Here is a 26825-nt window from a genome sequence, read left to right as displayed (position 1 = left end):
GAAGCCTCAAAGAAAGCAATGGAGCCAGAATCACTTCATGCCCAACGGGGGCACTAATGGGTTGGATCCTACAATGCTCTAACACACACGAACTCATCAAAGAGATTTAATTTACCTTGACCTTGTAGTACTCCTTGACTTCAGGCTGAATGGAATCAAAATCACCACTGATGTAATCAGGCAAGAAGCTGAAAGGAAAGCAATGAGCAATGAAATGAAAAATTAATCCATCTTACTACATTTAATATTTGTTTTCTCAAGAGCACTAAGGGGTACAAGCATTAATCTCTCAAGGGAAAAGGAGTTAGGTAAAGGCATGTTAAAACAAGAGTTGATATGAGGTGATACAAAATAAGGTATCGAACTGTAAAACTGGTAAACCTAGGGTCCCTTTTTTGCTGAGGGAGCTACACATCACTTAGATGCTTACACATCTCCCTGGGTTAGTAACGCAAATTATATCTGCATGGTTCTAGAAAGACAACTCTCAAATATCTTTCAAATGTATCATTCAGTCAGCAAAGTATCTGAAAAAGCATATCTGAGTGCTGTACGTCAAGCCGCAGAGGATACTGTTTGTCAGAAGATGATGATGATGATAATGATGATGATGCTCGGACAGCTGGTATGCCACAAATGTTCCAAAGATTTGCATTTTAGTTGTTACTGATGTCATCTCATTTCTGCTTTTCTCCTTGATTATTAAAAATAATCCCCCCAAAATATGGAAGCCAAATGCTCAGTGATTTTTAAGTCATGACTTGGATGTACAAAATGTGTATGAACTTGATTTCAAATCCTAACTGTCCTTTGTACAATAATATTGCTGCAAAGCACATAGAAATAATGTTGTGGTATTTACCTCAACTTGCTTCTTGTCGTTTTTTAATTTCAGAATGCTTCAAAATATTTGCTGTATAAATTCTTATCAAATTCATAACAAAACTTCAACTGGTACAGAAAGAACAGTTTAAGAATATTTTCTTGGGGAAAAAAAAAATGCATAGAAAAACAGCTTTCCATCTTGCACAATTCCTGGAGTTTTAAGCAGCAGCTAAGAAGACAGGTGAAAGTGTTGCCACTGCTTCAACAGACAAGGCTGAACTGAGTTTTGAAATTAAAGCTGTGATTTCAGTGTTTTCTAACAATTTAAATACATAGCTCCTTTTCTCCAAGGTTACTATGCTTTACAAGGGGTATGAAAGTTCATCAGCAGATTAGTTTACAGCTCAAGCTGAGTTACGAGGAATGGGGCAAAGCATATTGGAACATATTTTTCTTCCACATGATTTTAGAAGAATGCTGCAGGGTCTGCAAACTTCCCACATCAGTAAAACTTAGAAAAAATCTCATGTTCTGGCCCTGTTCAAAGATTTCAAGAGAGACACAGGGTCACTAGCCACCGTGAAAACTGAAAGCTGCTTCAGCAGAAGCTGGTAAGTACAACTGTTTTGAGTTAGTCCACGTGCCACTATAGCATCTCAAATTTACTATTCTCTGCTGTTACTAAGGCTGTTATAAAAGGATATGTTCTAAAAATAATCCCTCCAAAAGTGAAGCTCCCACACTCGCGACGGGGGGAAGGGCAGTCCCTTCTGCATAGGGTTTTATCGAGGACACAGAAACTAACTAGAAGAAATGCAAATGCTTCAGTGCTCTGTCTTACATGCCCAAGTCACTACAGTTCAAAACCAGCAAAAACTAAACAGAAAATTAGATTTGCTTCTTCATTGTGAGACTGACCTTTTCAACATACAAAAAACACCATGTTTTCAAAACTTAAATTTTAAATTGCTGCCTTTTTACCTTTCCAGAAGTTTCCCAATGAAATATTTACTGAATACAACGAACTTAAAAAACTACAGGTATTCTCTTTCATTTTTTTATTTTCCTTTCTTTTCTTCCTGATTGAAACAAAACCATTAAAAGCAAACTCACTCTAGGCGTTACGGTGGTGGCCCCGAATGCAAGCCCTGGAGGCAGGAAGAACAACAGCCAGTCGTCACGGAGAGCCAACTTGGTATGACACACACATCCACGCTGATGAAAAAGCTGATGTCTTAAGGTTGTTTATCTTACCAAAATGCGGTGCACAGAAATCCAAAAGTGTCTTTGTAATTTTTTTTTTTCTCTACAGTAACTACAGACTGCAGTGCTTTTAAATAACCAACCATTTCTCCCGAGTGCTTCAAGAGGCATAACTGGGAGCAGAATTAGCCAAAAAAGTATCTTCTCAGAATCAAATGCTCCTGCACAGCTTTTGCTGTCATCCAAAGTAAAACCATTTCCATGACAAAAGCTAGCTGAAGTTCTGTCTGAATTTTTACAAGCAAAAAAACCAAGAATCTGAGCTGCACCTTCCATGTGCTCTGCCAGGGCTCCTGGCTACGCCGCCTGAGCGCGTCTCCTCTGCCAGGAAGCGCTACGTCCGTTTTCAAAACACCCTCTCTAAACAGTTCACTTGTAGGCCCCACAAAGCCAGAAGTGATTAACAGAGAAGAAGGAATCATGGCTGGGACTTTCAAAATTTCCAAAAGTCTAAGCCGCACATGAATGAACACGAAAAGAAGAATTCGTTCTTCTCTTCTCCTTCCCTTTTAGGAACACGAGAAACAAGGAAAATTCAGGAAGTCACTGCTGATTAATTTAAAAAACATCCACCATTAGTAAATCTCAACTTGCACCGTCTGCCTCACAAATATCATAAAATGTTTCAGCTTTATCTTCAGAGGATGGCTGCTCTTTATAGCTCATTGACTACACAAACCAACAAAAGCAAGCCAACATTTAGTCAAGAGTCAAAAGCTGCATTTGACTTGGGCCTTTTGAGTTCCGCAGAACAAATTGCCTGATTCAGGTGAACAGAACTGAGTCAAACCTCTTCTCCCATTAACACAAGTGAAGAGTCACTGTGTGAAAAGCTGTCCTAGACTGACTAACCTCAGAGAAGATCAGCACTAGCTGATACAGAAAAAGGGGAAACAGTTGAGAGAGATATATATGGAAAAAACCCTCATACGCAAGTAACTTCAGAATATTTTGTAATTTGTTTGCTTTGGTATAGTTTTGTATTTACTCCAGAGTACAGACTAGTCCAGGAGAACAGGCTCTGGAGAATCACGTAATCAAGCTTACTACTATGTGAGTGGAAGAAATTATGTCAGAAAAAGTAACAAGAAAGGCCTCTCCATAAATTTAGAACAGCCGCCCTTATTTAAAGCACGGATTAAAGTCGGGTATAATATTAGTCTAACTCATGTTTTCCTACCCTCTGACTTCAAATTAATGAATAATTCTTATTCTGTAGCATAACTGTATTGAAGATGACATATATTTCAGTGACATATATGGCACATATCCTTTAGTGAAGGAGGTTATCTTTTTGCCCATGATGGCAAAAGAGGTCTTTAATTCCTTTTCAAAGTGCAATTTAAAATTTTAATTTCTCAACAGTCCAGATGATGCAGTCTACTGCATTTCAGAACCATGTTTTCCCAGTCTCATTAGCTATTAATTATCACTATGCATATAAGGTCACAACCAGCTCAGCTGGCTTGATCCTCTGCTGCGTTACGCTGATATTTGTCAGGAGTGAGCCAACTCCATAATCCTAATGGGACCGAAAGTATAAAATTCATGTGAGATCAGCCTAGTCTACCAAGCCTTTTCTAGAGCTGTCAAGCATTATAACACCAGGCCCTGAGCAACACAAAATCCTGACAGGCTTTGGGCCAGCCAGAGTTTTTCTTTCTCTTCTCATTCTCTTTCCTTTTTTAGGGGTTGAGGTGGGTTTTTTGGTTTGGTTTTAGGTTGCTGTTTTGTTGTTGTTGTTCTTTTGTTTTTTGTTCTCATCAGGGTATTTTAGAGCCATACGGCATCCATCTAAAATGAGTACAGAGTCAGGAGGGCCAGGATTGCTTTCAGATAAGGACCTGAAGGCACTTCCATAGCAGACTGCTTATGTTTTGTCTATATAACCTTTATTTTAAAAACCCGCAGAGTTTCAATATGAAACCTTTAAAGGTTTAGCTAGCTTACCAAGAAAAAACAGCACTATTTCTCAGCAGTTTTGAGATGGATCCCAGTTAGGGGATTTATCCAAATTGGATACAGGCTGAATGTTGACTGAACAGTTTTATGAACTCCCAGGATGCTGGGCTGAAGAGCAGGAGGGAAAAAAAAAAAAAAAGAAAAAAAAAAAAAGAGATTCCAGCAAGTTTGCCATAGTTTCAAGATACACTAATGAAATTTTAGTCACCAGTACCATAAAACAGTAATCGACTCTTACCATAGACAGATTACAAAATAAATAGAAGCTATTTAAACTCCAAGGTTATCACGCTAAGTAAGCACAACTGTGCCTTTTGCCTTCAAGAAACCCATCTAATGGACACAGCTTAATTCAAGAAGCAGTTTTATTTGCCTTCAAGAAACCCACCTAATGGACACAGCTTAATTCAAGAAGCAGTTTTATTTTTAAATATTCAACACTAATGAACAGCATGTTAAATTTAAAACATCAGAATACTTAGTTCTTTATTCACTCACTTTAAGAATTCAGTGTGGAGTAGTAAATATGCCTTTTTATACAGTTATGAAAAATTTAAAAAAAAAATCACACTTTAGCAGTTTATAATAAAAAACTATGCTGCCTCCTTAAATAAATTGCTGTGGCATAACTGTTCAGTTCTATCATTAATTCAAAGTTACAGTTTCCTAGTGCTATTGACTTTTCTTGTGATGTAGCTCCTTTAGCACATAATTGTCTGCAATTAACCTTTTTTAAACAAATGTTAACATCAGAGACATGAACATTTAAAGGCAGTATCTGCGGTACCCTTTGCTTCCTTCAGTTACAGCACAGAAAACAATCCCACGCAGACAAGCTGTACATGTCCCAGCTGTATCATTCGAGGGCACAGAGTGGGTTCCCTAAGCTTTTTTTTTCACTACTAAAAATAAATTTCAAAGCCGGTGCCTTTTACCCCAGACTAACAGGCACACACAAGCTACTTCCCAGTAGAAAAAATACAGCGAAGATAAAATGCTGCAGAGTTAACATGAAGCAAAGTCACTAAAGTCAGCTTTGACTTTCATTAGCATCTAGTAGTTGGGACTACAGAAGATAAAGCACTCGAGCATTACTTCAGGATAAATATTAAAATCACAGTTTAACAAAAACCCCCAACGAAGAAAAATTAATGCCCCCAAATCTACATTTGCTAACTGTTAAGATGCACTTTCAGCTTGCCCTCCTGACTGTCAGTCTTGACTAGAAGGGGGAGTGAGTGCTGTTCTCATCAGAAAGGTGTTAAGTCTGTTTAAGTCCATCAGAAGTATACTGTTAACTGCCGTGAAGATCAAAGCGTCTTAAAAAACTCCCAGAGATAGGTACAGCACAAGTAGATGCCATTTGTATTTTGCCTCAAAGCAGCATACTCAGATGCCCCATCTAGCTCTACAGAGGTGAGTTCCTGAGGAAAGGAGAAATGTCAAGTTGTGAGATACATTCAGAGTTCATGTCCATTCCATCTATAAATACCTTCCCGGTATTACCTGCAAGGTTCCCACAAGTCACACCTGAAGCTCAGAAGCCAAACACTAAATACCAATACGATTAATGAAATTCAAACTGACCATAAAAAAGCATTTTGTTTTGGTTCATGTTGAACAGATCACACTAAGGATTCCATAACTTATTATTACCATCAGGCCTTTAAAAAACAGCTAAAGCACAGTCCTTACCTCCTCCACCCTCTGCTTCCCAATCAAGACTCTCTTGAAGTCAGCTAGCTTCCATTTTCTGACTCCATGGTTCACATCACTGTTATTTCAATCCACAAAGCCTCCCTTATCATTATACAATATTTGAATTAAGGTGGCACTGACAATGAGGCTGTGCTAGTTGCTGTATGAATCGGCAAAAAAAACCCAAATAAACAAAAAAACCCAAAACAAACAAACAATTCCCCATCCCTTCTTCCAAGACCTTAATAAACCCTAATGTTGATTATGCAATTGCTTACACAGAACATAATTCCCAAACAACATTTTGTACATTACAATAAATCCAGATGAGATTTAACAAGATTTGGGGAGGAAAAAAAAAAAAAGCGGGGGGGGGGGACGGGGAGGGACAACAACAGCACTGCAGACCCCAATTTAACAAAGAAAGCAAGTCTGTGCATACATCAGGCCATACACAGATCGCAGATCTGCGTGACCCTGCCAGAATTCTTTGCACAGACTGTTACCAAATCTGTGGATTACAGTCAGGTAGCTCTGTGGTTAACAGTACTCGGTAATATTTGGCAACCTTGGAGAACAGCCTCTTTTCTCCTTACTTTTTAAAGAGCTTAGTGTTAAAGAGCATAAAAGTATTATTTTATTTGCAAACGCTATGATTTAAAGAAAAAGATAAAAGTGTGTGAAGATATGAGGGCAATAATGCATTCATTTATGCTTGCCTGGTATGCAGTGTCACCTTGCAAATAATAAAAAAAAAATCTGAAATAAATTGTAGAACGTATTACCCTCAGCTCAAACTGCTATGCAAAGCACACATCAGGGGGACATCTTCTGCAGGGGACGGCCAACTAGCTCCCATTATCATTAATAAAACTCATGCAGCTAACGCCCTGCCTCAAAACGTTATCCCTCAGTGACAAAGTGTTAATGATAGCTACAACTGTTGCATTTTTCTTTTTAATTGCCAATATTTGAAACTGTTCTCTAGTTACAATCAGTACAGCACAAAATAAAATGATGCTCCAAGATTTAAGAACGGCTCTCTTGTTTTCCATGGTGCTGAACACCCTCCTGTGTTCAGGTAAGTACAGGTTCTTCAGGAAAAACCCACCATGCACAGGACAAAAGCTGGGGAAGCATAACTACTCACCCAGAAGTGCCAATCCCTAGTCTTCTAGGACACGAGGCCACAGAAAAGGGGAGGGAATATGAGCAATGTAACCAGGACTCCCTCCCACAGCTGAGGGTATCTGACTAACTGAGAAGATAGAGGCTGACAAGACACCCAAAACCGTTTTCCCTCTTTTCATGTCAAAGCATGGCAGAATTTGCTCTAAAAATTGAGGAAAATCAGCCACTACATTAGAGAAAGGTAAACTGTTCACTATGAACATTTTAGACAGCATGTGAGGAATGAAAAGGACGGGATGGGATCTAAAAGCTGGTAAATTTAGATCAAAGGAGTCACAAAACTACACAAACTGAGTTTTAGATACTAGTCTCAAAAAGGCAGCACTGGAGGCCAGAGCCAGCTCAGGGCTTCTTCATGGAGTGCCATCAAAGTTGGATTTTGCTGCTCCAAGGTGAGAACAAACTTTTCCAAGAGAAGATAAACAATTTCTCTTCTTTCCCAGAAGAGCTAGAAAGATGCATATTATATTTTTTTCTCCTAATTAGATAGTTACTAACAACCCCTACCGTGCGGCTTGAAATCTCATGATACAATTTTAAAAGTCAGCTTTGATGACTAGTATTTTAACTCTACGTGTCCTTTTTGTGAAGTGACACACCAGTAAGAATGCCTAAAAGTCAAGCACAGTCAAAGAGTAAGCAGTTATATGTGGAAGACCTTCACTGGGATTTCTTTGCTTCCATAATTTACTTACTCTCACCTGAATACCTTAAGTACCCGCCCCGAGTTTAGCATCTGTTTACGTACTTCCAAAACCAGGGAAGACGACGTATGCAGGAGAGGCTGAGTTTGAAGAAGCGCTTTGCTTGTTCAGGGCTTGAAACTGCAGTAAGTAGCTTGCAGCAGAAATCCTTTAAAGCCCTTCCTACACAGTGACTCACGAGTGCAACGAGAAGAGATTTATCCCCTTATCGAACAACCTGTTCCAAGCAGGCAAGGAGAAATCTGCAGGTTTTCAGAAGTCTTAATTATGCTTCTCCTGTTCAGGCCTGCATTTCCTTTTTGGATTTCCACATACAAATCATTTTATAGATTAATTTTCTGTTTCACTGAAAAGAGACATCTTGACACTTATCCATAAGGATAAGACCAGCCATAAAAGGTGAATTGACACACAAAAATCTATTTAAAAACACCTACTCAGAAGACATGAAGTCTTAAGCAGGAAACCAGAACATCTGATGACAACACAGCTACTGAAAGGCAAACTCGACTCCCATATGGTTAATGAAAGTATCTTCTACACCCTGGGATCTGCCTGCCTGAGCAAAATGCTGACCCCTTTTTGTTTTTTGTTTTTTGTTTTTTGTTTTTTGTTTTTTTTTTTTGGGGGGGGGGGGGGGGGAGATGTGTTTGAGTACCTTAAATATATTAATAAAATTTCTTCCAATTTTGAGCCCTTACACTGATAAGCTACGCAACATTTTGCAGAGAAACAATGCACTGAGGATCCTGAAAACACTTGGGCTACACAGAGAAACAAAACAAACCGTTTCATCTTTTTGGAGGATGGAGAAAAGACACGTAACGGCAGACAGCCCTTTGAAGTCTGTTGTCTCTGTATGGCTGAAATTTGGTAAGTCAGTGGGAGACAGAAGTTTTATTAAACCTTTTGCTGCTGACCTCTGCTGCAGCTTCTCCTGAGCTGACACAGAACCATGATATTCCACCGGAGCATTAGCATTTCAAAAAGTACCTGCACCTCTTGCCCAGCACAGAACAGAAGCATTAATTAGAGAGATAGCAGAAGATAAATGCGCATACAAAATGAGAGTCGGGCTCTATCTGATGCTTGGTAACCTTTACCGAAAAGCACCCTCACTTTCATCAGATTAACTCAAGGGAGTGTTCTCCCATTTCTACACAATTTAGCTGTACAACGTATGACCCTATTTCATTTTCTGGAACTTGTGATTTATACAACACCACACTGCAAAGTTTAATAGAAATTCTTTTAAGGTTAGTACTAATCGCAAAGGTGAAAGGTTGGCCTCAAGAGCTCTGAAGGAACTGGTGGAAAAGTGTTTAATATAGTAGCAGTCCTGTCTTCAGCGGGCTGGAGCGTCTCTGCTGGGTAAGGCTTCTGCAGCTCACTTCAATCCTTGTCTCACCATCCTCACCTCCTCACAGTGTCACCACCTCTACAGACTCAAAGGACCACTACGGATCTTTTAGTTAGCAAAGCCAACAGGTTTACCGTTATGTACACACGCAAGCAGCTCTTTCTTTCTCAAGTAAGTAACAATCATTTTGGCGGGCATAGCTGCAATTTAAATGCCTCTGATAAAGCTTCAATTAAGGAATAAAAACCTCTTTTATAGTTACCTGACATATGGATGAAATTAATAAACAAAATAAAGCTGCAACTCTCCTGTATAAATAAATCTACCTTCTGATCACAACCTGATGTACTCGGTTGAAATAGTTTTTCTATCAAGGTTTTATTTGTTCCATGTTTTTTAAGGAACAAAGACTGAAGGATTGACAAAATGTGTTCAACTAATGAAAAGTCACCTCTCTCTTGCTGTTTTCTTCTCTAAAATGTTTCAACTGCTAAAATAAACAGATAAGTTCATACCTATGCTCTGCACCTTAACAGACGCTACAGGATGTCTGGTTGACAGTGACTTGCCGGACCTAAATTTTTATTTCTTTCCGCTGTTCATTAGTGAACAAACCTACACGTAAGGAAATCTAATAACATGTAAGGAAACCTGAGGCAGTGCCACCCTGGCCACTATACGGGCTGTCTGCTTTCCCAAAGGCTGCCTCTCCCCAGTGCAAGGAAACGTGCTAAACTGGCTGTTAACGTCTTCCTTTTGCTTTGTGGCAGTCAGATTCCTCCTCCTGGCAGCCAGCGCAGCTTTCAATGCTCCCCAAAGAAAAGGGCTTTTAAGAAGTTAGCCATCGCCACCACAGGGAAGCTCCCTGCAGCTCCCTGGACAGCCTATCTGAAAAGAGGAGAGAGCAATTACACAGCCATGGTATCCAGTGTAAGGGTGGGAAACGTTCCTTAGGAGGAAAAAAAACCTGAATTTGGCACTGGCCAAAGCATCGTGCCAAATCCCAAAGTCCTTCTCATTTCTCAGAGTTTCCTTCGCCCCCCGAAAGCCCCAGCTGTCGCACAGATACTCGGAAGGTACAAGCTTTTCCTATCTTCAGCTACTGTCTAATGCTGGAGTAACTCACCAGCAGCTCATTGAGCCAAGATAACTTACAGAAAATGAGATGACGTTTATATTAATTATTTCATCATATAGCCCACAGCCGCTAAATATTAAAACCAGGAAGCAGGCCATCTCTTCTCAGATGTATCTCATGCCTGCGCAGTGTGGCCTGCTAGGCCATACTGTACTCATCTGACCTACCGATATTTCACCTGCAGCTTATTAAACTAATTTTACCAAGGAAATACTGATCCTAAGCACAACATACAACGGCTATCATAACAATCACAGGAGTCTGCCCTGGTTTTTACCTCTGGTACAGACTTAGCAGTCTTAAGTCTTGAGAAAGAACCAACAGCAAATATATCAAGGCAGCAAATTTCTGCCAGAGGTCAAGGTCTGCAAATAACACTTCCTTCAGATCGCGTTAGAAGACACCTACTACTGCAAGGTCTTAACTACAGAAATCACTAACAAGCACCAGGAATCTGCACCCACGTGCCAAAATCCTCAGTAGGTCCCCAATCCTTCAAACCCGCCCAGGTACAGCCTTGCTCAGCACACACGTAACCAGCAGCTCTCCTCCCCGGGGAGAGGGAAGCTTTGCATCAGCTCCATCTGAAACCAGCACAGCTACATGCAACACAGCTGGCAGGTCAGAATCCACAGGGAGTTCAACACAAACTCACGTTCAGAAGCAAATTTATGCTTATAAGTACACAATTCAGACTTTGCAGGTGAGAAGAGGATGTAAAATTCATTTCTTTTATTTTACTAGATTTAAAACTGAGCAATTTTGCAAATAATCTTTGCTACAAAAAAAAAAAAAGAAAGAAAAAAAACCACAAAAAAACCAAAGTGTAAGCATGACCAAGAGAAATCAAAAGGGCACCGTGAAGGGTCTCCAAGGCCACACTGAGAATATGGTTGACTGAAGTGTATATAAATCCGAGCTAGCTTAAAAATAGCTCAGAGACTGGTAGTTACAATGGCAGTGGTTGCTGTGCTGCTGTGCTTGTCTCCTGGACAATACTAGCTTCAGATATAACATTCTTAACTGTGTTCAAGAAACAAACGTCCCCCTACCGCCACCTCCCCCAATCCATTAGTCAAACTGGGGTGCTACACTGTGTTTTCAGTAAAGCAAGTAGGTATGTGCTACTATGGCCATTAAGTCTTCAATACCCAGACTGTAGCTGGGACCGATCTACCAAACTCCTACTGTATGTTGCTTAAGCTGGCTGTCATCATCAACGTTTCATCAAAAGCAAGGAAATCATACTGTGGAGGGAAGGTTTCAAGAGAACCTGAGCCAGCCCTCCAGTTTGCGTCTGCAGCATTTAGTTTACTGTCACTAGTATTTAAAGCACAAATGATAGCATTTAGATAACTGCCTACCTGACAGATACCAAATCCAGGCAGGTAAATGTATAGATTTAGTGCTCATTCATAAATGGCATACACAGAAAAAACTGCACACATGACTGAGGTATTAGAAACATTACAAACGTACACATGATACTGTAGAGTTCTCTGTTCCCGGTTATCCCCCTCCCTAATCCTCCTTTTGTCTATGTGAGTTAAAAACACTCTCAGACAGAAAATTCCTCATTCTGGATAAGTACCGCATAGTCCAAAGAGCCCCTATCTTGGGCTCTGTACAAGTAATTTTCTATCAAGTAGAGTAGCTGAAAAAAACCCCCAACTTTTAATGTAAACCCTGATGCTGTTGATGCCCTGCTTACTATAAGAAATTTTTAACAATACCCCTCATATCAACTTCACAATTATGATTAAAAAAATATTTATAAACCCCTTAACTGCTATCCTACTAAGGTCTGTTACTGTCATTACCACTTTCATTTAATCTTCTATTACATTTCAACACACTAATTAACTTTTCTTATAGAATCAGAAATAGATCTTAAGGACACAGATCTACCTATAAATAATACAAAAGCAACAATAAGCTCTTATTAAAAGCTATTCCCTTTATATACAGTGATACTAGTTGTTCCTCAGGGAAGACATTCAGAGGTCTGATACCCCCGCTGTACGAGAAGGGAGTGGAGAACTCTGAGTGGATGCAGCATTGGAAATGCTTTGGAAATGCCTTGGAAATGCCTTGACACAGAGGAGCTGAGAATCAGCCACTCTGAATTGGTGGGTATTGAGACGCTCAAGGAGTAGCCTGAAGGCCACCACAGGTGACATAATGTAATGTAACTGTGATTAGAGATGTCATTTGATAGAAGAGTGAAGTTCTGGATGACAGTGTGGTCCATTTCTTCAGTGTGAAATTCACTACTAGATACTTTTTCCCACACATTTTAATATTGGCAGGTCATTAATTCATAGGTTTACAAGTTTTTGACAAACGTGTAAAGTTGGGAGGAATAGACCCATCTGCCTGATAATGAGGTAAGAGACCTATACGCTACTGGAATGACAGAAAAACTCTCACTGAAGTGACTTTTTAAATTGTCATCAGAGAGAAACGGATAGTCCTCCTGAAGATTAACAGAGGATTGTATTTCATTGTAAGCAAAAACACCACCTAAATCTTAAATTGTTAAATCTCTATTTAAGCTCAAATGCAAAACAAGCCTGTACCAGCCAGTTAAAGCCAGCCAGCTAGTAACAAACAGAAATTTGTACTTAGATGTTGATAAAAAGGCACAAAGATTTTGGACCATTCCCACCTTCAAATTCAGCTCTGCGCACTCTAGGTGCGGCACACCTACTCTCTGTCTCTGAAGTCGCAATGGCTGGTACGGTTCACATCACAGCAGGTTTTGGGGATCCCATCACCAGTGTTTTTGGCAACACGGCTCTCTAATTTTCTAGAACACCACCTCCCTTACTTAGGTCCGTGACAGAGAGGGAGGTGGTGAACACAGACTCCCCTCCCAGAGCCGTGGGACCACAGCCGGGTCCAAGGCCCGAGAAGAGCAGGCTGCAGCATCAATGAGCCGATGCAGCTTTTCCAGAGGCCAGGCCGTGGAATCGAAGAGCAGTTTCTTTTCAGCTGCACTCCTGGCTGATGTCGGTACATGGAAGGGCTGATGTAAGGTAGAGGGATTCTCAGCTTTTACAGAATTTTATAAAATGCAGGTTCCTAGCTTCATGCCTATGCTTTGCCTAGCCCAAGAATGAATAGGTACGAGCAGGTTTCCCCATCCCTTTCTTACACAAGGTGGGAAAAACAGTTTACAAATGCAGCTTTCAGTTGAAACAAACAAAAAAAAAAAAACAACAACAAAAAAAAAACAATTAAAATTACTTTTAAAACACAGAAGTAAGGAATTAAAACTACAACCTACCGGTAACCCATGCTTTTGTTCTCTAGATTCCTATAATACTTTCAGTCACTAAAATCATTCACTCTTCGGAGATAACAGAGTGGAGCAAGCCAGTATAAGAACATCTGAATCAGCTGATTTACAACGATGGCTGGGAAAAAAAAAAAAAAAACCAAAAAAAATCTACATTTGGATGGACAACTTGTCTGTGGCCCTGTGCCAAGATCCTGCCTAATACACTTGAACATGCTGAAATATTAAACCCCAGAAGCACAAGAACTAAAAGGGAAATTTTGATGAGCTCTTAAACAGGGTCATGAACACGATTGTATTTCTGCTCGTGCTACTGAAAGAAGTCAAAACTTGCTATGGCTTTTCCAGTGTGAAAGTGGGAAAGAAAACACTTTCCACTCTGATTAAAAATGAGATCCCGCAGAACGGGGAAGCCATCACCCTCCTGATGAAAGCCCTCTTCAGCATGTCAGGAATGCTATTAAGAGTTCTCGAAACCACTCCCGAGGTGTATTACGATCACATATATGCATGACAGCGCTGACCACTTAATCCCCCTTCTGTCATAGGCAAGTTGGAGAATAAAAATTACACTGACACCCAAGGGTATTTTATAATAGAATATGAAATAAAATAATAAATTTGCAGATGATTTTGGCTTTGCCTCGTGGTACTGCATTATACACCAAATATGCCTGGCCTCTCATTCATTACTATTTAATTACAACAGAATACCTTTCTTTCAGACTTAATTAACCTCTGGAAGGAGTTTGTGACCTTGGGACCCTCCTGCACACTTGCAACGTGCTGTTAGAATATTGCTCTGCCAGCAAACACTTCCTTTAATGCTGAGATTTAGTGAAATGCACTGTTTTTTATGGGGAACACACGAAACAGGAGAACCCTGCGTGTGGTCACTTAATGAACAAGAGCTAGAGCACACCAATTAGAATCATACATCTATACAAGATTCATGTTGAAAGATGCCACAAGATTTTCCCCAGAGGACAGGCTCATTACAGTAAACGTGATCATGGACGCTCTTCCCTATTACTTTCACTGTGGGGCAGAGAAGAGGGCGTAAGGAAACGAGGCGGGATTCGCCCATATAACTCCTATTTGTTTAAGCCGGCAGAAGCTTAAGTGTCCCACCAAGCCCAATGACAGCGTAGCACAGTTCCAGCTCCCGTCTTTGTCAGAAATTGCTGTTCAATTTGAAATGCTTTGACTCTAAAAGGAAATCAGAGAGCAGTAACCTTTTCACAAGATGAGAGGCAGAACCACAGCCTGTGCAGTTGCTTTCATTGCTTTGCTGCAAAGCTTTGAATGATGGATCAGTGTTGGCCCCTCGGTGCCAATCAGAGTGGATGCTTGCAGAGTGGGCACGGGTTCAGTAACTCACTTGCTAGCAATGTTAACTCTTCAAAACGGATTCTTCATCATCCTGAGAATTCCCTCCGAGAGCTAACACCCCCATCAATCCATGCATGCTCCTCACCCAATTCCCCCCTGCACAAAAATACCCCAAAATCACCTTATGCACAGTTTTCTTTTTTCCTAAAATTAAAAGCATCAGAAAGAAGAGATATTGACACCCACATCTGTCACTTTCTTAATTAAAAGCATTTGTTGTCAAACCTCACAGATGATGTTTTAACAAAAAAAATGGCACTGAATTGTTTACTGACTCCTTTTTCAGTTGTATTTTTGGGACAGTCTGTCTTTCTCTCACCACTCAAAATACCTTAATGCACACAATTCCAATCTGATCTGTCACCACCATTTAACATGCCTGCTGCAGCTTATAAAATTAGAAAACGTCAATCCTCCCACAGATACTGCTGGAACTTGCAGAGGCAAATCACACTTTTGTCTTTACTACTATAGAGCCCCCTTTTCTTTCTTGCGACAGAATTAACGGTTGCTCCACTGGAGTTATTAGCCTAGTTTATTCCAGAGACTTTTCTCCTTTTCAGCTTTAGTATCAAAAACATTTTCACTCCCTTCCCATCCTTTTCCTCGTACCCTGTTTTTTTCCTTCCCTTCCAATTTCTGCCTTTTTTTTAGATTATGCCTGTGCCAACTGTCACCTAACCTGTTTAGCTCTCCTAAACACCGAGGTAAAAGCCCTGCTGACAAAGAAACAGAGATATTCACAGTTCTGTTGCATCAGTGCGTGAAGACCATAGGATTTCAAGCCCGTGCAGAGCAACTCCACTTCTGCGCAGAGGAGATGACAACCGCAGGCACTGCTCTCAACGCTCTGGCCCACAGCTGGCTGACCAGCGTGCTGAACCATGTCATTGGACTTCAACACACACCAACTGCAGGAAAAAACACCTAAAAAATCACTCCACTACCCATGCACGTGCTAAAAAAAAAAAAAAAAAAGCCAACCTAAAACCCCTGCTACACTCATACTAAATATTTTGAGCTACACCTGAACACCAGACACCAGTATCTCTTTTGTGCTGAAGAAAAAGACAGAGGCAGTCCAACAGCGCAGCCTTTTATCCACCGCCATTGCTACCCACTGTGTCATTGTTTCGTACATCAGGGACTCTAAAAATACACCTTTTCTAACCCGCTGATCCTTATCAGTCTTCTTGACTGGCATCCTATTAGCTCTCTCCACAGTAATGGGATAATCCAGTCTCAAGCTGCAAATCCCTAATACTGCCTTCAGTTAGACAGTCACTCTTCTTTATCCATAATGCTTATAATGAATAAATGAAGGGGAACAGCTATAAGATTATTTCCTCCTTCAGTTCTTTTTCACGTGCCAGACACCTTTTACATAGTGATCAAGGTGCTCAAAGACACAATGAAGGAACTACGGAGCAAACTGCATGCACATGTGTGCTCTCTCTGATCCAAAACATCTCTACACATTCCCATTAGCCACATGGCGTGGATACCTTGAATGGGCCACTCAGCTTTATATCAAATAAAACTTACTCCGGATGGAATTTCTTAACAATCAGGGAAAGCCAGGCAGTTTGAGAGTCAAGCAGCTTGTGTAGGTGGGATATCCCTCAAAAGTTACTAGTCCAAGAACAATTTATTGCTACAGGATGAATTTCATTCCTGGTGTTACTGCTTCCAAAGACTATGCTAAATATTTTGATCACTGTGTGGGCACCACAAAGTACTTCGAAATATAGTAAGCAGTAATAATTTCCCACTATTGCCAATGCTTGCTTCGAATCTGAAATCAGAGTAATAGATGCTCAAAATACTATTTACACAGCTAAAATGTTTGTTTGTTTTTCTTTTTTTTTTTTTGAAAAGCACAAGGGATAAAAATGGATTATGGCCCAGTTTCTGGAGGACCCGGTTACTGACAAAGTAGCAGCGAGTGTCTCACTCTTGCTCCATCCATTTCACAGGCTGTTGGAACAGTACTAGGTTGCTGAAAACATTAGCTCCAGCCATGGCAGTTTCCCTGCTTGCTATCACTGCGGAGAAGTGATGCATCACATAAAGCATTAATTATACTGCAAGAATTTAGGGCAATGTATGGAGAGGGTGTAATTGCTTAGACATCTAGAGCTTAATCCCTTCCCAATTAAGTCAATAGAAGATCCTGAATCTGTACAAAAGGTGATCTGGTACCCTATTTGGCAAGCACAGGCCTTATCTATTCCTATGCTGTGACATTAAAGAAGAAAAACTAAGTAACACTAAAAAGGAAAAAAAAAACCCAAACAACTGTGTTAAAAACTCTCCTGAAGTTGCATGGAATCTTAGTTTTCCCTCATTCACCAAAAACCCAAACAAAACCAAAACCTAATTTCTACCAGAATCTGCGTGTAGTGTACCTGCAGAGTCAGTCACTGGTCAGTTTTGGTTTGCTTTTTCTCTGTCTAGAACAAAACATAAATTTCAACCATGGTGAGCTGTATTCACTCTCAAGTATTATTTGTTTGACCTTTTTTATTTTGCAGTCAATTTAGTTCAACATTCAGTGCTACTCAGAGGAATAAACCAGGACATCAGTCCAAACCAAATAAAAGCTGGGAGCTTTTTACTTGAATGCATCTCTTCCTTAGCCCATTTCAGTACTTTCTTTATACAGTACATGCATATGTACCTATTTGAGCTAAAAAGAATTACTGCAGGACAGATGTATGTTTATTCTGAATGTGTTTATGATCAGACAGGTATTTTGGTGGTATTCTGAAATTGTTATCTAGCCCTTCATCTACTGCTCTCTTCTCTCATCTCTCTAAAGTTCATTCTTCTAGGCGTATCTCTGCAGTCCTAACCTGTTCTTGAGGTGCTTATATGTCCACAAGTGCTTACAAAAAGATAAGTGAGATGGAAAATATTTGCAAGTAAAGGCATTGCCTACGGCATACAGAAAAAACTCACTCTGGTATCAGAAACCATCCTACTACCTTAGTGCATGTTTCGGCCCAAACACTCTCAATTTCTTAGTTGGGCTAATGAGCCAGAGCTGAATGATGTGCTGATACTGGTCCAGAGTTCTGCAGAGACACCAAAACCAGTTTGCAGAGAGACTCTAGACTTGCTTGTATGGAACGTCCCACTCAGGTAGAGAAGCATCATAAGACAACGCCAGTGGACCTTCATGCATCTCCATTTATTTTAAGACACTCTGTAACCTTGGATGCAGTTTCACATCCCACCACACGATCAGACATGATTCTGCTCAATTATTTGGGATCAGTAAGGCAAGATACTTCTGTACAGCTTATGCCATTTCCAACTGCCTTTTGACTATCTTTCAACATCACTGCCCCGTTTTTTCACTTGTTATCCAAAAAGACCTTTCTTCCCTTGCTCAAAACTCAGAATTCTCTACATTTCTCTATAATTGACATTCTCTATGGTTTTCAGGTACATTGCCAAAACTTCTTAAAAATAAAGTCTGCATGCAAGACAGAGACAGCAAATTATCTCTTTTTTTAAAAATACAGCTCAATCAAGGCATTAGAAGACTTTTTCTCCCCCATTTTGCAAAATAAAGCTCAGCCTGGTACACAAATAAGACAGGCAGCATGTTGCTTGCAGAGGAGTGTGCACACCCAGGAGTGTGATTTTTATATGAAGGAGAAGATTGAGTTTCTCTGAATATAAATGTATCCAAGAGCAGCTTTGGAGGTTCCACTGTACACATTATCCATATGCCTGAGCAAATTATTTCCGGTAGCAGAACAAAACTGGCTCTGTGATGTCTCAGGGCTCTAACTTTTTACTGAGGATTAATCCTCGTGTCTTCAGTTACGGAATTTGCAGAGCTGCCTGGCAGCCTTACCTAATCCCACTGATTAATTGATGCTCAGCCCTTCATGTGGATGGCTTTGCAACTGGTTCTGCAGTTTTTGCTCCATGTCTTGTCCTCGTCAGAAGAGGCACAGAGTACTTACCACCTGGCCCTAAATAGTTAATTTATTAACTAGTCTCAATTATCAACTGTAATAAGTAGCCTTGATCACAGTTTGAGAACACAGTTCCTTGCTCTTGATAGCATTTTCTGTGAAAACAATTGTGGCACAAAACATTTTAAAATGAAAAGCTGAAAGAGTCCATTTGTAAAATGGAAACACTCTTGGAATACAATTACATTTAAAAACAAATCTTAGCAGAAGAACTAGGAAAAATAGATTAAAGACAAATGGTTTTATATTTTAAAGTTTTACTTCTCACTATATTCTATAATGCATAAAGTCCCCCATTCACAAGCTACTGGCTTCACTAACACTAATTTAAACAGATTTGAAGTATACAATCATCTGTTCTCAAAATAAAGGTGCCCATTTGAATGCAAATTGTTAAAAGTCAGAACTTCTGGTTTTCACATATTTATAAAAAGAGAGCAGAGTCTACTGAAGAAAGAGAATAGGAAAGAAAACCAAGAAATAAACATCCAGAATATGTCTACGCTCCAACAATCACTAATAAGTTTACTGAAAGAGCATTTCAGAGACAGCAAAAACTCATCTGAATAATTTATCTACAGGTGTTACTTGTGTTCAGTCCCATTATGTAATATTCTGTAACTTGAAGTCACTTGGAAGGAACTGTCTCTCCAGGAATTTTCTCGACCATCAAAAAAAATAGCCAAAAAAAGTGAACAGGTGCTATAGCACTAGGAACCCTTCCCTAAGTCTCTGAAGGGCAACAGTGCAGATGAGCCAACTTTAAGGTCATTTATTAACATTCATTTTAAGGCATTGATAGCACAGGTATTTCTGTGCTTCTGGATTAAATGCTGATCTTGGCATTCTGCTCAGTCTTAACAGAGCTGCTTTCAAATCTAAGATAGCTCTTGCCATGTTTAATATAAAGTTCATATTTTACATTTTAAATGACAAGTACTATTGCAGCAAAGACCCATCCTGGTTTGAGGCTTGTAAGAACTTTCTAGTTTTGCTTCGTTTCAAAGACAGGGAAACTCCCAGCCCCCAGCCCGCCCCAAACACTTGTAAAAAGTATGGCTCCATAAAAGAAAGCATTGCCTGCCTAATCCTTCATTTCTATTGATAGTCAGAGATCCAAAAGAAACACAGGCATACTCTTCACCCTAACGCTACACACAGAGCCAGCCTTCCCAGGATCCTGAGAATTACTCCTTAGGCACACCGAACCGAAACACTATAAAGTGCAGAGTGCTCTTAGGCCAGCTCAGGACTCTTTTCCAAGCTGCTTTTTCCAGCGGTGGCTCAATGCACAGATATTTTATCACTACAAAGTCCTAACTTCTAGCATCGGGGTGGCCATAAATGATTTTTACCATGTCATAAAGCCCGAAATCACCCAGATGGAGATGACATTCCTCTACTTACAGTACACTAGGGGCACAGATACAGCTATTTAAAGAAGAAGCTGAAGCAATCCAAACCCTCTGATTGAGAGACCTGGGATTAACTGAAAGTGTTCCTATATTCTCCTTTCCTCAGCCACTTTTTTTCCTGTTTTTTTCCAGAATTACTGTTCTGGACAAACCGTGACCCTTTATTTTCCTGGTTGGCAATTACAACTTGGCTTACAGTGCTCTTACTGGAACAGCTCAGTTTTATGGGCAGAGCACCTCACTGGCAGCCAGTGCTGAACTTTCCATCTATTTTATATTTGCTCATCACTCCATCTCCACAAACTTTTGTCCTGGTCGTTCCCATCTATTCGTTAACAAGATTAGGATCATTCCCGACAAGCCAAGTCTCACACTTAGGTCTGTTGATGTGGCTAAAACAGCAGGGTCCTAATGCCATCTTTGAATGTCTTGAGGCATCAAAAAAAAAAAAAAAAATCTGTGGATTTATGCCAAAATGTGCAGGTACTTGGAGTGCCAATGGAGATCAAGTCAGCCTCCGCCTAGGACCTACTATTCCTTATTAAATACTGATTTCAGGAGGAATGATATCTAGCCCTTTCATAGGCTCAGCTTTTAACAAGGAAATATCAGAAACTGATGAGACCGTGTGAACAAGGACAGCATCTTAGCCCTTCTTAGGGGCTATTTGCCCACGTTTTAAAGGTGACTGACTGAGAATCTGAGATGATTTGTTAACTCAGTTGATAATTTTGAGCAAACTGGGAACAAACCAAAGGTCTTGATTGCCAGTTCTCCATTTTAACCACTAGACAATACTCTCACTCTTACTCTAGATGAAACTTGGTACATCTACCTCTGCCACTTGTGAATCATATCCAGAAGTTCTGCCTAGGAGTGCTTTTCTTTTTTCTTCTTCTCCTGTAAAGAAAGCATGGTCCTGTACTAAGGCAATGACTTACTTTCAGCATCTCCTGCAATAAAAGAAACAAGGCATGCATGCATCCGTGTACACACACGTACATCAGGGATGAAAAGCCAGCCATTTCATAGCAGTATGATGAGACTAAGCCTTCTTTCTAATAGAGGTCTAACTTTCAGGAGTCACAACAATGGGCAGCACTGTCACCTCCCATCATTATTAGTTATAAATATTATTATTATTCTACAATTTCCATCTTGACTAGCAAAAGCAACAAATTCAACATAAAGAATAACTTAATCTCAACTAAATTCTGCTAATATTTATAAGCCTGTGTGCCAATATTTTTTTTTTTTTTTTTTTTAATAAATCAGATGATAATCTGGTGTCTGATTTTCAGGTTGAGGGGATGGTGGAAAAGCCCTTGTCTATTTTCTGTTATGGCTTATGGAATATAATACTAACTACAATTAGAAGCACCTCCAAGTAAACCTAGCTGTAAAACAGCTTTTACAGCTGGTTGCTGGTGTCTCCCTCAAAATATATGTCTACTTTGCGTGATTTGCAAAACACGGTACTTCTGCCCCTCCTAAAATTCTCAAGTGAATCCAAACTATGGCTATGTAAATCCAAGATTTTTACCTTTATAGCATCTGATGACTAGCTGAATAGAAATAAAGCACTACAGTGACTTAGTCAATAACTCCAGAAGAATACATACTCCTGGTCTGGCTTTACACTGTTGTTTAATATGAAGAGGAACCCAGCAGTAAAAAAAAGCACCAGTGATTTTCACCTCTCATCATTTCTGTGAGGATTTGACTCAGAGACCCAATAAGCCTGATATGCCTTAATGATGTTATTGTCCTAGTACTTTCAGGAAACACTTCCCAATACAGGAAGCTAATCTTGGTTTAATTTGAGGACTGAGTCTATGAGTATCTCTTGATATTCAACTCTTGATATGTCAACTCTTCGTTGTTTGTGAAATAAACTTTGAATTATATTTACAGTGTACAGCTACTGGAATAAAAAAGTATTTGAAAATGTAATCAAGTGAAAGTAATTAAATTGAAGATATAAATAAAGCCAAAACCTAGATGATCTTAATGTATCTTGAGAATTTCTCATCTGCCTACTTGAAACAAACACATTATGTAACTCCAAATGGACTCATCTTTCCAAACACTGAGAGTTAAGTTGCTTTGTTTTTTTTAAATTTGTTGATGCCTGGCAGTTTTCTAAAGTAAGCTAGGATTTAAAAATGGATCCCAAGTCAGGTATTTCCTAAATGAGCAGACTGTGGATAGGGATGGGTTTTCTGAAGACTCCTGCAGAATTTATTAGGATAAACTGAAGATCCTGATTTTGATCTTTAAACACTGCTACATTTTCTAGGTCAGGCGAAAATGTCTGATGTAAAAGATTTCCTTAAGCCATTTGACAAATAAAGCACTGCCTCAGCTTTCAACTTTCTTGGCTTTCAGACTGTAATCCCTCAATTTAAAGAGCTCTTCGCCACCAGCAGCAAAGGGAAAGACATTTCAAATAGTGTTGACCTCACAGTTTCAGAGGCCAGTTTTTTTTTTTTAAACATTACTGAAACATATCTTTCTATCAACATTAATAAAGCAAAAACTTCACACGTAAATCTATCTCACATCCTCCCCAAAACATACAATGAATAGATTTTAAAGACAAGAAAAGACCATTGTACTCTTCTAGTATAACTCTACACTCAGAAAATCTCATTCAATGTTTTCTGCATCAGTGCCCTAAATTTTGCCTGAATATAAGATAGCTTAAAAACAATATGCAGTTTAATCTGAAGAGTTCAAGCAAAGAATTCCTCTCAACCCTACATTAAGCTACATCAATGGCTAATTACCTTCATAAGTACCCCATTTCTAATCCAATATGGAACACAGTGAAGTATATATGAATTTCTCACTCTATAATCCTATTAGGGACCCACTTTTCCATGAGTAAAAGGTTATTCAGGAAACAAGATTAAAGATCTCATTTTACATATGGGTATTGCTAGCTGTTGCCCCACTGTTTCTTTTTTTATGATCTTGACAATGGAGACAGTGGTTTCTAAGATTAGGCAAATTCCGTGTAAGTTATAAATAGCTAACTGAACTAGCCAACAAACGGAAGAAAGAACGGCTGGTGAACTGGCACTACTAACCCTCACTAATTGCCAAAACGCACACATGAAGCCATCAAAATAAACAGACAATTCCACTATGAGTTATCTTTCCACCTTTCACGCAAGCAAATGTGCGGCTATTTTTCCTCATGGAAGTTACACTAGCTTAGTCTTCCTATTCAAAGGTTAAGCCTATTGTTTCCTTTTCAAACTTTTGAGGCAAAATAAAGCCCTGGAGAATGCATGCAGCATGATGAGTTAGAGATCTGTGTGCAGTTGCAGAGCTACAATCTTTTTGGGATCACGGAAACATGGGTGAAGTGCTGCAATGAGAGGATGCAGGCTCTTTAGGAAAGACAGGCTGGGAAGATAAGGAGGGGGTGCTGCCCTTTCTGTGAGAGAGCAGCTGGAGTGCATGGAGCTCTGCCTGCGGATGGATGAAACTGGGTAAGCTAAAGCCCAAATGGAATTGAATCTGGCCAGGGATGTCAATGACAACATGAAGGGCTTCTATAAGGTGACAAAAGGAAGACTAGGAAAAATGTGGGCCCATTGCTTAACGAGACAGGGGACCTGCTTATACAGAACATGGAAAAGGCTGAGGTACCAAACACCACCTTTACCTCAGTCTTTACTAGCAAGACCAGCCTTCAGGAATCCCTGGCATTAGAGACCAGGAGGAAAGACTGGAGCAAGGAAAATGTTTCCTCAGTGGAAGAGGATCAGGTCAGGGAATACGTAAGCAAAACGGACATAGATAAGTCCATGCACCCAGATGGGATGCACACATGGGTGCTGAAGGAGCTGGCTGATGCCATCGCAAGGCCACTCTTGATAATCTTTGATCAGTCATGGCAACTGGCAGAAGTGCCTGAAGACTGGACAAAAGCAAATGTCACTCCTGTCTTCAAGAAGGGCAAGGAGGACTCAGAGAACTACAGGCTGCTCAGCCTCATCTCAATCCCTGGGAAGGTGTTGGAGCAGCTAATCCTGGAAACTCTTTCCAGGTATGCGAAGGACAAAAAAGTTCTCAGGAGTAGCCAGCATTGAAAAGTTTGTGATATGTCTAAATTCATTCATTGATACTTGCAAGTACAAAACTCAGTAAATGTAAGCTGTAAAAGCTGTACAATTAAGACTTCTATTTTCCACTTTAGCTTTTAAACACAAAGCCTAGGACATAGAAGAATTTGTTAAATCCAAGTTAAGGAAGTAACGTCACCTTGTACAACCAAACCAATACCCTTGATTCATTCTCACTAGATGGCTTATTTAAATCCTTGGCGGGGGGGGGGGGGGGCGGGAGAGGTGTCACTAAAAGACAAGCTTTATGTAGCGATCTGTATTCCTGAATATGAGTTGGTTCTAAAAAGACTTTTTGAGGTCCGTGCTTGAAATTTAGCAGCTACATCAACTGGACGTGTTTACACAATTTGTTCCTAATGTTCACACGCACACGTAGAGCTTCTTGGAACTGCCTCCCCGCATGCCCAGTTCAGAGAAGAATTATATAGTAGCAACTGCATTTTCGTGCATCACCTAAGTTCGCGTCATATATGTTTCGTATGTAGAAAATGCTACATCAAAATACACAACCATTTTTCAGTTTCACTGCTACTCTCATACTTTATGCAGTTCACAGAAAGAAACTGGATGTATAGCGAAAGTGATGCTCTTAGTGATTGTAAGCAATCCACCTCATGTCATATAGCAAGTCTGATGTACTGAAATACTGAACAGAACCCCAGAAAGCCAGTATTTTTTATGATAGGATTATCCTTCTTACAGAGCCCACCGCTCCCCTCTTTGACATGAAGCTCTTAATGTTGCAAAACCTGAGTACACGATGGATTTGACATCTCTCTGGAAAATAGCATCTGAGACACAAGTCCTAATGATTGTTTTTACAGGTGCCAATACAATGATAGTTTTCGATGCATCTTCACCTTCATATACCCCAAAGCCAGTGACACACAGGTTAATCGATGCCTTAAGATTTAATCAGAAAGTGTTGAGTAAGAAGTTGCTGTAGTGTGATACAGATAAGCAACAACCTAACTCTGAAGTGGATAACTGCTTCGTAGTGATTCAAGAAAATACACAACAGGATAGGCAAGGCAGACAGAATAAGGCAGAGCAAAAAACCCATAAAGATCAGTAACTCACCTTTAACTCTGATTAGCTGCAACTGTTTAGCAATCAAGAAAGGTTTAGCAGTAATCCTTATTTCTAAGTGGGAACAAAGAAAAAAAACATAGTCTAAGCAAAATAACCTTTCTGGCCTGTAGAGCCAGACAGAGAAAAGCAACAGAGCATGGGAGTCCATCCCTTCTTCCCTCCTGCCTTTCCTCTGTCCCCAACACTGACAGCTCCCAAGGACAGGCCTCTCTAAGGAAAAGTTATCCTGCCCTTTTGGTTACTCTTCCTACCCCTCCTGCTCTAGAAGGTAATTTGTTTTAACACATCATTGAAAAAAACCAGCATGATTTCTCCTCATTAGTAGTTACAAAAATGAAGGTTTTCTTGGGTCAGTTTGTTTGTGTTTAAACAAGAATAATTGCAATTCAGATTTGCTGAGCCAGTTTTTAAAGAAACTTATGGGAAAACCAACCAAACACCATAAAAATGACACCACAAACACAGATGAAGACATATAACATCTTACACACATTAACCTCATGCCCTGAAGTCACATTGCTAAGCCAGCCCGCGCAGTGTTCTAGAAAGGAAGGTGAGAACTTCCTTTGCTTGGCAGGAATAGGTGAACCACGCAAGCACAGAAACAAGTCAAGACACCGATGGAGAAAAGAGGAAACGGACGGAGGCGGGAAATGGGGGGCCCTTGCTGCTTTTCATTCAACAGCATAGGCCGACTTAACATGAGAAGCAAGTTAAAGAATTGTTCAACACTAGGGAAGTCTCCTGCAGAGCATCTTGCCTAGCTTCAGCCACAGCACTTTAAGATGGATATGGAGTAAGTGAAGAGAGGCCAGCAAGAGCAATAAGAAAAGATGACCAATAAAGACAGACCAGACAAGCTGGGCATATTTTAGCCTAAAACAGAGGGGGGGAGGAGGGGGGAAGATGGGGACAGATACTCCCACTTGAAGATTTTTAAGAACCAGCTAACTAGGCATGCATCAGGAACAGAACAGATAGGTTTATCTTCACCTTAAAGCAGAAGGAAAGGATGGACCTCTTGAGGTCATTTTAGCCCTCTATTTTTCTAGGATTCAGAAATGGACCCTTCAAAATAGCAACAGCTACTTCACTTATCTCCAAAGGAAGACACCCCTACAAAGGCCCCATATTGCACGCTGTCTTTTTTCCAGAATGTTATAATTTATTCCCATTCTAAAATATATGGAGATAATAATCTCTCTAGAATTAAAGGACTATAGTTTTCAGGTTTTGATGCAACACAATTAGATATCAGGGCTTTGAATAAAATAGAGTTTTAAACAGAAGGTTAAGACAGCATTAAAAAAATGATTAGCATGTCAGTAGCGTTTGAACAGATAGCTCTTCAAT

General features: G+C 40.0%; 1 protein-coding gene across 12 annotated transcripts in view; it reads right to left on the bottom strand.

Annotated features, from left to right (window-relative positions):
• TPK1 (thiamin pyrophosphokinase 1) overlaps nt 1-26825 on the bottom strand; it is a 306307-nt gene that overhangs the window by 163843 nt on the left and 115639 nt on the right. For 11 of the 12 annotated variants that reach the window (XR_015706569.1, XR_015706568.1, XR_015706576.1 and 8 more), the window contains one exon: nt 116-188. The exons of the other annotated variant lie outside the window; for it this stretch is intronic. Coding sequence is in view for 8 of the 11 variants with exons in the window: in XM_087766426.1 (XP_087622552.1) it covers nt 116-188 (73 nt within the window). In the remaining 3 variants the exon portion in view is untranslated. The remainder of the gene's footprint in view (nt 1-115; nt 189-26825) is intronic. 12 annotated transcript variants of the gene reach the window in all.

Source organism: Nipponia nippon, unplaced genomic scaffold (assembly GCF_047370975.1).
Source record: "Nipponia nippon isolate SJK-2023a ecotype South Korea unplaced genomic scaffold, ASM4737097v1 scaffold_1, whole genome shotgun sequence".
NCBI classification, from domain to species: domain Eukaryota; kingdom Metazoa; phylum Chordata; class Aves; order Pelecaniformes; family Threskiornithidae; genus Nipponia; species Nipponia nippon.
The sequence above is the reverse complement of the archived record's forward strand: the minus strand, read 5'-3'. Positions and strand labels throughout refer to the sequence as shown.